This window comes from Orcinus orca, chromosome 17, assembly GCF_937001465.1.
Source record: "Orcinus orca chromosome 17, mOrcOrc1.1, whole genome shotgun sequence".
In the NCBI taxonomy this organism is placed as follows: Eukaryota; Metazoa; Chordata; class Mammalia; order Artiodactyla; family Delphinidae; genus Orcinus; species Orcinus orca.
Window position 1 is genome coordinate 86,147,019 of NC_064575.1, and position 9,945 is coordinate 86,156,963.

General features: G+C 61.4%; 1 protein-coding gene across 2 annotated transcripts; it reads left to right on the forward strand.

Annotated features, from left to right (window-relative positions):
• The first annotated feature begins 1,033 nt into the window (after nucleotides 1-1,033).
• LY6E (lymphocyte antigen 6 family member E) lies at nucleotides 1,034-5,081 on the forward strand. 2 transcript variants are annotated; one of them, XM_012531463.3, is made up of 4 exons: nucleotides 1,034-1,173; nucleotides 3,507-3,617; nucleotides 3,997-4,116; nucleotides 4,194-5,081. In XM_012531463.3, exons 2-4 carry the CDS (start codon nucleotides 3,566-3,568, stop codon nucleotides 4,412-4,414), a joined length of 393 nt encoding a protein of 130 aa, XP_012386917.1. In that variant the 5' UTR covers nucleotides 1,034-1,173; nucleotides 3,507-3,565; the 3' UTR covers nucleotides 4,415-5,081. The 2 variants fall into 2 exon arrangements, with proteins under 2 accessions (XP_012386917.1, XP_004265331.1); XM_004265283.4 differs by having other exon boundaries at nucleotides 1,055-1,173; nucleotides 3,512-3,617.
• The last annotated feature ends 4,864 nt before the right edge of the window (nucleotides 5,082-9,945 follow it).

Consider the following 9,945-nt stretch of genomic DNA (forward strand, 5'->3'; position numbering starts at 1 on the left):
AGCCACCCCGCCATCCTGCCTCAGTCCCTCTCCCTTGTACAGTTAAGAGGCCACTTCTCCGGGGGCCCTCCCCCACTGTCACCGCAGATGCCACCAGCAGATGCCACCCAGAAAGGCTGCAAGAAAAGGTCAGGTGCAGAAAACAGCTCCAACAGGAAATGTGCTGTGAAAGTAAGAAGTGCGAATCCGCAGGGACCCATCAGGCGCTGAGAGGACTCTGCACGAAGAGAAGGGAACCAGCAGACGGTGACACGTACAGGAAGGGCGCTCTGCCTGGCAGCCCCCGCCCACGGACAGGCCTTGGCACCCCCAGCTCCCGCAGGCTACGAGGCTCTTCCATTCCCGCCAGGGAGAAGCAGGAGCAAGGCCTGGGGTGCTGCAGAGCCTGGCCCCTGAGCCTAGCTCACAAGCCCGGAGTGGGGGACGCAGGGCCGCACACAGTGGGTGCTCTGTGAACGTTGGCTGAAAGGCAATTAATGGCACCTGGAGACAGAACACAGGAAACGCACTGGCTGGCGTCAGACTAAGGACAGCCCGCTTCACTCTAACAGGGGCCGCTAGGTTCCGCGCTGAGAGGGTCATATCAGGCTGGCTTTGTGATGACGCGCCCTGCACCCAGCCCCGTCTGCAGGGGAGCACCCAGGGGGCTCTTGAGTTCTCCTGGGCTGAGGGTCACGACGCTGGTGCGGCCCGGATCTCCTGCTGGGCGGCACTGTGGCCCGCAATCACTGCCCCGGAAGCCCCCTCCTCCACCCTCTCACCCTCGTCCTGTCACCTGGCTCGGGCGTGGCGTGCTGAAGGCCTCTTCGCAGACCCCATCCCACTCTGCAGAAGGGGTTCCGAGTACTGCCCCCTCGGCCTCCTCGGACGCATCCCCTCCCCCGAGCTCCACCTCAAAAGTGTCCGGCCACTTGGGGGCCTCCCCCACCCCTGCCCAGCCAGGCCGGGCTGTCGCAATACGTCCCCGCCCAAGCGGACCAGACGGACCGGCTGCGACGGGCCCTGCGCAGGGGTGAGGGGCTGGTGGGCGGGGCCTGGGCGCCAAGTCCCGCCTCCCGCACGCCCACTGCGCTCGCGCGCTGCCTGGCCGCCGGGGAGAGCGGGCTGCCACGGGCTCGGGCTCGGGGGCAGACTTGACTGCGCGGCCGGGCGGGGGACCTGCGTCCGCCGGCGGTGAGTGAGGGCCCGGGCCGGGCGGGCGGGGGCGCGGGGACGGGGCCCTGCCCAGCGAGGAGGGGGAGCGGGCGAGCGGGGCGCCAGGGAGGCGGGAGAGGCCTGCGGGAGGCTGGGGGTCGGGGTTGCGAGCGGCCCCGGCCCCTGGGCGCCTCGCCTCCACTCCCAGCCCCCCAGCCTCCCGGCCCTCTCCAGTATTTCCAAAGGCCGAGGGCGGGAGCGGGCGGAGACTGCAGCCGGGCGCCCTCCCGGGCTGGGTAGCCAAGGGCTGCGCAGGCGCCGGGGCCCCATCGCCCAACTCTAGGGCCCATTCCCTGACCCCTCACATGGGGACTGGGGAAGGGCCAGCCTTCCTGACTTGAAGGGGCTGGGATCTTGGCGCGCTGGCAGGAAGGAGAGAGTTAAATGCCCTGGTGGGTCACCATGGGGACGGGAGCCTGCCTTGGGAAGAGGTGAAAGCACCTTGTTTGGCATAGATTACGCAAGGATATGAGGTGCCTAGGAGCCCAGCCCCCTGCGCTGGGCCACCAGGCCCCTTCCATCCCTGGGGTCCAGGACGTGCTCCTACCTCTCTTGCTGGCCCAGCGTCACTGAATGCCAGGCTCTCCCGGACATCAGCCCTGTGAGCCTGGGGGAAGAGTGCACAGTCAGGGTCCCGAATGGCCCTGCCCGCAAACCCACGGGTTCCCTTCCGCCTGGCCCTACTAATGTGGACACGTTAGTATCCAGTGCCGACTCAGCCCAGCAGGGCGCACTTGTTGGGGTGCCTGGCAGCAGGGTGGGGATGCTGACTGTGACCGCGGAGGTGAGCCCCAGAGCTTCCTTCAGGACAGCTCAGGGCTCCTCCCGCCGGAACTTCACTTTGTGGAGGAGGAAACCGAGGCTCCTTCCTCCCTAACTGCCGGGACCCTGGAAGAGGCCCCCACTGGGCTCGGCGCTGTTCTTGGACGTCTGCAGCTCCTGCTGCCAACCCCAAGACATCAGCCCCTGCCCAGACCTGAAGCCCATTCTCAGGGTCTCTGCCAGCCCCTCCCAAAATCTGTTCTCTCCCTGGCTTTCTCCTTCCTCCCGGTGCCTGGGGACTAGCCCTTCCCCCGCCCGCCCACGGCTGTCCCCAGCAGAAGGTACCAGACTGCTCCTCCCACACTGTGCCTCCTGCAAAGCAGAGAACCAGAACCCCAGCTGGTCGCTTCAAAGTGCTTTCTCCATCCACTGCCGAGGACCTATGCCCCAGGGAGGCTCCTGGTGCAGGACAGCCCCCAGGGACTCACAGCCACCTGCCAGAGCCTGTGCCTGTTCCCGCTGGGGTGACTGGTGGCACACTGCTGGGGCTCCCTGAGCCTCCCCCAGCCATGAAGGTGGGGGGGAGTAGCAGATACGTATGGGGTCATCGTCTTCAGCGTTAAATAACACAGAATGGGAGAGCCCCTCGCCCCTCCCCCAGCACAGAAGCTGCCCAGGTGGATACTCAGCTAGATATGCCTCATGCCCCATGTGAGGCACAGAGCTGGCCCCTGGAAAGTTCTGGACGCAGGTCATATAATATTACTGGTCGCCATCCCCCCCCCCCAGGGCCCTTGGACTCGAGAAATTGCTAAGAGGCCAGACGAGAATTCCAGGCAAGGCTTTACTGGGGCTCGAGCTGCAGCACAAGGAAGCGAAAACAGCAGCTCCCGAGAGGGGCTACTTGAGTCCTTAAATGGGGTGACAACGGGGCGGATCTGTGGGTCAGGCAGGAGGCACAGCTTAGGTGGCCTGTCCCCTCCTTCGGGGTACCGGGCAGGAATGATGTGCAGTACCATGCTTTTGCTCCCAGCACCTCAAAAATGTAGTTTGTGGCTTCTTGTACCCTGTTGCCCCGCGGTGCGTGGGCGCAGTTATTTTTAGTCACTTATAGTTTCTTTGTATCTTGTTGCTCTAGGGGACGTTTGTCCAGGTGCAAGCACTCTAATAGAGGATCCCAGGTCCCAGCCTATCTCATCCACACCCCCCGGGCCGTGGGCAGGGGCCACTCCCTTGACCTCCCTTTCTGGGTGATTCTGAGAACCTTAATGAGTTCCTTCCCCCCAAGCAGCAAGTGCTACAGACTTGGGGAAGGGCCTCAGCTGGGAGTCTGCACTGAGTGAGGGGCAGGTTGGGAGTGGAGCAGAAAGACCGTCTGTGCTCTGGCCCTGCTGCTGGAAGCTGGCAGCTCCCCCATCTACGAAGTGGGGACACCAGGCTGCCCCCAGGGCCAGTGTCCCTGACCCCATTGGGAAGAGCAAGCCGCTGCCCTGCCCCAGGGCCCTGCGCGAGGGGCGTGAGCCCCGCCCTCCAGCGAGCTGTCTCTTTAGCGCAGGGCTGACTTCTTTGGCTTCGTGAGACCCCAGCCGGGACGCCAGTCCCCTCCAGAATGAAGGTCTTCCTGCCGGTGCTGCTGGCTGCCCTCCTGGGTGTGGAGCAAGGTGAGGTGCCCCGGGGCCCCAGGCCTCTGAGCGGGCTGTGTCCTCCTCCTGGACTCCCTCTCCCCTTTCTCTCCTGAGCGGTGCCCATGTCACCTACTCTGTGCCACCTAACAGGCTCCTCTCCCACGGTGACGCGGTCCCTCCTACCCCCGCCCCCACTGGCAGCCTCAGCCCTGCCTGGACACTTGGGGCATCACTGGGGCTCCTCCAGAGCCAGGGTCTGGTGTCATTGTCTCCTGGGTCTCCAGCCCGGGCCCGGGCTACCATAGTTGCCAGTCAGTGCCTGCACAAGATGGGGTGTCCTCATGCCTCTGGGTCCGGGCTGGGAGGGGACACAGGAAGACTCCTGGGCATGAGACAGGCATCCCTCCTTCTGCAGTCCACTCCCTGGTGTGCTTCTCTTGCGTGAATGAAAACAGCAACTGGTACTGCCTGAAGCCCACCGTCTGCTCCGATACAGACAACTACTGTGTGACCATCTCTGCATCCGCTGGCATCGGTGAGCGCAGCTAGGCTTCCCCCACCCCAGCCCTGGCCTCTCAGCCCCTCCACTCACAACCTCGTTTTCCTGTGCAGGGAACGTGGTGGACTTTGGCTACACCCTGAACAAGGGCTGCTCCCCGATCTGCCCCATCCAGAGCGTCAATCTCGGTGTGGCGTCCGTGGGCACCCACTGCTGCCAGAGCTTCCTGTGCAACTTGAGTGCGGCCGACGGCGGGCTGCGGGCCAGCGCCGCTGTGCTGGGCCTCGGGCTCCTGCTCAGCCTGCTGTCGGCTCTGCTGCGATTTGGCCCCTGACCCCCGGGACCCTGTGCCCGGCCCAGACTCCCAAAGCTCAGGAAGGAAGGAAAGCCCAGCTCCTCCCAGACCCAAGAGGATCTCGAAGCCTCCTCCCCTAGACTCCTCACCCTGCAGAGCCCACCCTCTAGGCCCTGGGTCCCCACAGGCAGGCCTGCCCTCTGCACCCACACACCTGCCGGCTACCCTTACTTCCCGGTCAGCCTTCCAGGGGGAACCTGGGAACGGAGCCTGAGGGCCCCAGAGTCAGAACCACGTCCCAGGGACATGCTGGGAGGGGCACCTGATCCCAGGCCTGCCCCTGTCGGCCCGCAGTGCGGAAGATGTGCTGTGTGGACAGGCGCTGGTTCGTGTGCCCTGCCGGGCACGGGTGAGCGTGTGGCCAGGTCTCGGCCTGTGTGGGGGAAGGATGGGAGTAAAGCCTCAGGAGCCCAGCCCCGAGCGCCAGCACAGAGCCCCTTTCCCCTGGCATCTCTGCACACCTCATTTCACTCACTTCGAGGGCAGCCTTTAGGAAGACAGGCCTTCCGCTGTCCCCAGGTCTAGGCTGCTGACCCAGGAATCTGCTCCCAGCCCGAAATCCAGCTCTCGGGCCCCCTCCCTCCACCGCCTCACTGGAGCCCTCCTGCTGCTTTGGTGCCTCAAATAAACAGATGTTCCCACCCTTTCCTGCTGTAGGTGTGGCCCACAGCCTGAGACTGTCGCTTCCATCAGGGTCCTACTGAGGGGGAGGGGGCAGCAGAGATGCAGAGCCGCAGGTGTAGAGGGTCTGAGGGTCCCCTGCGATCGGGCCCCACCCTGAGGCCCACTGGGAGGCAGTGAGGAAGGGGGTCGCTGGAGACCACAGCTAGCTGCCCTCGGCCGGGCAGGGTTGGGAAGTTTATCCTCCGGACAGGACTGGACTGGACAGAGAAACTAGCAGAGGTCAGCCTGCTTCTGGGTGGAAGGCAGGACCCTACAGAGGGAGGGACGGGGTTGGGCGGGAGGGGAGGGGAGGGGACACCCCCAACCGGGGTTCCGGGACTTGGGTACGGGGTACCTGGGCCAGTCAGGCTGAGGAGGACACAAAGCATGGTGGGGAAGGGGGGCAGGAGCTCAGTAAGTGGGTGAGTGAGATGTCCATCCCAAGGGCCTATGGGAGGAGTTGGGGGGGACTCCCCTGGAGAAGGCCTGGACCCTGGCTGGAGGGCAGGGGTGCTGCTACACGCCTACTCCCCCGGCAAGCCCAGCTGTGGTCTGTGGCTAGGCCAGGGGTTCCCAGCGTCTGCACTGGGGGAGTGTCTGGGTTCTAAGCCAAGGGGATTCTTTGATTGGGCTGGTGGCCGAGGAGCAATGAACCAAGGGCTGCAGCTGGGCGCCTTGCAGAGAGATACGTTTATCCTTCAGGACGCTGTCGTGTCTCCTGGGTGGTGGGAGGGAACACAGCAGGGCTGGGTCCAGGCTGGCCAGAAGCTCTGACGTGACTGGGTCCAGGCTCCAAGCATCACTGTGCAGCAGGGCGGGACAGTGGTCCCTGCGAGGGCTCGGGTTGTGGCCCATATCCCGGGCCCAGGTCACAGGAGCAGGTGAGCAGCTCTGCACGGAATGGGCCCTGTGACACACATGAATGCAGCATCCTCGGCGTCATTGCCACCAAGGGGGATGCCAGCCAGCACTTGGGGTTGAGCGCCAATGCGGTGATAGAGCTCGAGGGACGGGAGGAGCGGTCTGCCCCAGGAAATCAGGACGACAAGGGGAAGGAGACCCAGGCCCAGCCAACATCTCATGGAAGGGTCCAGAAGCACATCACAGCATCTGGTTGAGACTCACGGGGTGGTAGAAATGGTGAGATGCACTTGAGTGGATCAGACCAGCATGAAAAACCAAAGCAAGAAAAAGAATTCAAGGGGATGAAATCAGCATGTCCCCCAGGAATGCTGGTTACCTCTGAAGTTCAGGGACTTCCCTGGCGGTCCAGTGGTTAGGAATCTGCGCTTCCACTGCAGGGGGCATGGATTCAATCCCTAGTCTGCTGTGTGGCGAAGCCAAAAAAAACCAAAAAACAAAAATGCTGCCCACCGTTCCCGTTCCACGAGGATTAAACTGCAACCCACTGCAGTCGCCCACCAGCAGTGTGCCCTGAGGCGAATTCATGATAGGGAAAAACAGGAGGAAGCAGGCTGTGTTAAGATGTGGATCTAAGGGAGAATTTCAATGACCCCGGATTCTTGCATCTCCCCATACATAGAAAAGCACTAAAATCATTAACTTGAGATGTCTGTCTTTTGTGATATGTAGTAATCTTTTACCAAGAGGTATGCTTGACACCTGTATTTCCCAATCAAAAAATTCATATATATACTGGCTCCCCTACCTCTCTGGAGCTACTGAGAGGCTGTCTCCCAGGCTAGAGTCCTCAGTACAGTCCCTGCAAAAAACTGAAACTGTGTAAGCAGATAGGTTAGGGGGTCCCCAGAGAAAGAACCAGGAATGGCTTTCTTGACATAAGAGAAGCCATTTTGGCCTAAGCCATTTTGTGATCTAAGCCTGGCTGCAGTGCTTGCCCTTGAACAGGTCTCTGTGATCAGTGATCTTAGGGGAACAAAAGAATACAGGAACAGAGGAAAAGCAGTCCAACAATAGTGCAGTGATGCAGCGGAGTACTAGTTCCTCCTCGAGGGATATACACAATATACCTTTGAGTTCTGTAAGGAACTAAGGCCCCCACCCAGGTGGTGGGTGATGTCCCTTCTGACTTCAGTCAACCCAAGCCTGGACTCTGTCAACCTTTGCCCCAATTCTATACTGAATAATCCTCTGCTCAAACCGCTTCATGAATATGCACGTACCCTTAGCTTAAAACTTCCCCAGTGTCGCTGCTGGGGAGACTCTGCTTTGGGTAAGATCCCTGGTGTTCTCCTTACTTGCTGCCCGTAATACATGCTTCCTTCTGCTCTTTGGCAAATGGTTGTGGCTTCTGGCTCCACACCTACCAAGAGGTGAGCCCAGTGTTCAGGTAACACCTGCTTTCACGTTGTGCATTTTGTTTGCTTTGTTTATTGTTGACAGTCCCCACATAGAATGCGTCCACTGTGTTGTTCACTCAAAACAAATCACAAGCAACTTTGCTAAAAGGACTGAGACCAGCAGGGTGGGGCAGTGGTGGTGATAGGGAGAGAGTGAAGGGACAAAGTAGGCGATTAAATAGTTACTCCCACTAAGGGATCATAAGTAAAGAAAGGAGTATGGGAGACCCCTGTAAGTTAATGATCACGCAAGAAAGCAGGCTTGCCTAGCAACAAAACCATGCAACAGAAGCACAAGACATGCCCCAAAACAATGGTGGAGCGAGACCCACATCCTGCCCAGTGAGGTCAGTAAGGTAATGATTCCTAGAACGTGCTCCTCTGCGCACGCTAAAGACAAAAATATAGGGAGAGGTGACGTTCTACTGAAACCTGAGATGATTTACCGCGGTTTAGTGTATGTTACCACCTTTTTGCCCATTTCCGTAGCACCATGACAGCCCTGGCTTGACCGTGTAGGGACAAGAAAACTTCCCTGCCTGACGTGGAGGAGGAGCTGATGATGGAAGTTTGACATCTACTCAAGAATGAGGAAGAAGTGGTCTTCCCCTCACTTTTTCTACATTATAAAAATGTAGCCCACCCAGCTTTCATCACGGTGCTCCCTTGCCTGCCCGCTCGCATCTCTCACAAGCGCCCTGATAAACCTTTTCCTTACCTGTCACTGCCTCTTGCTGAATTCTTTCTGCACTGAAGAACCTATGCTCTATTGAGTACCAAAACGCGTTCTTTCGTTTCAGCGGGGCCAGGCCAGAGGAAGATGCACAGGTGGACTTGACCATCACAGTCGGGAGTTTGCATTTGACTCTGGGGACACTGGGAGCCAGGGGGCGGGGGGCAGGGGGCAGTGGCAGGACAGGTATGTAACAAATGCTCTGTTCCCGCTAATGCTGACCTCAGCTTCCATCTCTGTGTACTGACTATTTTGCAGGTGATGTTGATCTGTTATACTCTTCCCACAACTACAATGAGAGATGGATGTGGTTACCGCCAGGTTTCAGAAGTGAAAACCAGGGCTCAGAGGGTTGAAGCCACTTGTCCTCCTGCGTCTATGACCCTGGGCGTGCCCAGCATTTCCTCTGCTCCGGGTGGCAGGGCGAAGTCCCTTGAGGGCTGGGTTCAGAAGCAGCTGGGCCTCCTAGGGGCGGCTGCGCTTCCCTCCCTGGGGTGGGGGGAGGCTGGAAGGCACAGGCTGTGCGAGAGCAGAGGGAGGCTGGGTGGGGCTGAGCGGGGGAGGAGCCCAGGGCTCTGAGTTTCCATTTCCTACAGCCTGAGGGAGGGGAGGGAGGGGAGGAGGGAGGGAGGGCTCTGAGTTTCCATTTCCTACAGCCTGAGGGAGGGGAGGGAGGGGGGAGGGGGGGAGGGGGGAGGGGGGGAGGGGGAGGGGGAGGGGGGAAACCCCCAGGAGAGGGCCGGAAGGGGAACGAAGCGGCAGAGGGGAGGGAAAGGAAAGCTTTCCTCGGGCTCTGCCCGGACTCTCGCTTCCACTGGCATCTGCCCGGGCTGCACGGAGGTGCCAGGCGCAGAACTGTCTGGCCCGGGCACACTTTGGCCGGGAGTCTGGGCTTTCTAGTCTCAGTGCGCAGGGGCCGGAGTGATGCCTGCCGTTTCTCTGTAGGCAAATTCAGCTCCGTCCGGTCCGGCCCCTGCCCCCTCGCCTGCCCCTCCCAAGCTGCTCGGTCTGCCGCCTGACCAGCTGGCCTCCGGGACGAGGGGAGTCCTGCCCAGGGTGTGCCCTCTCCCACAACACTCCTGTGGTGCCCATGGCCCGGGCCCGGGGCCCCCTCCTCCCCAGTCCTTAGCACCACCTTCATTGCCCCGCTCCTGCCCTCCTGTGACCCAGGACCCAACCTGCTGGCGGGGGCCCCTCGCAAAGGCTACCTCATGGCCCGGCCTGGGTTTGCCCTGCCGGAGCTTTCAGAGTTCCTCTGGTCCCCTGCCGGGCTCCCCTCGGTCCGGTGCCGTTGGCGGTGGGGTGGGAGGTGCGGGCACCAGACCATCCCCAGGGCTGGTGACGGAGCCACAGTACAGCTGGACCTCCCCTCTCTGAGCCCCACCCATGGGTGCTTTCTGGGACCCCTTGAATGGAAGGTTAATAACCTCAGCAGAGGGTGCATTCTGGGAGGACGGCTCCCTGGAGAAATCTGAGTGACACGATGAAGTCCTGGGAAGGCAAGCATTTAAGGTCGGAGTGGAAAGTGCAGGAGGAGGGGTGCTCTAGTGCCCGAGACTCTGAGTTAGCCGGCGAGGCGCCGTCCCCTGGCGGCCACGAGCGGCACACGCCGACGGGAGCGCCGAGGCCGCTCGAGGGGGCGTCTGCCCTCAGCCCTCAGCCCTCAGCCCTTCCGTTTAGCCTCCGGGGCAGAGCAGGGCGAGGCTCTCCGGGGGCCCGAGGGGGTGGGCCCAGGCTGGGCGGAGCCTCCCCACCACGCCCCCAGCCCCACCCCGTGCGGAGGTCGTCTTCCT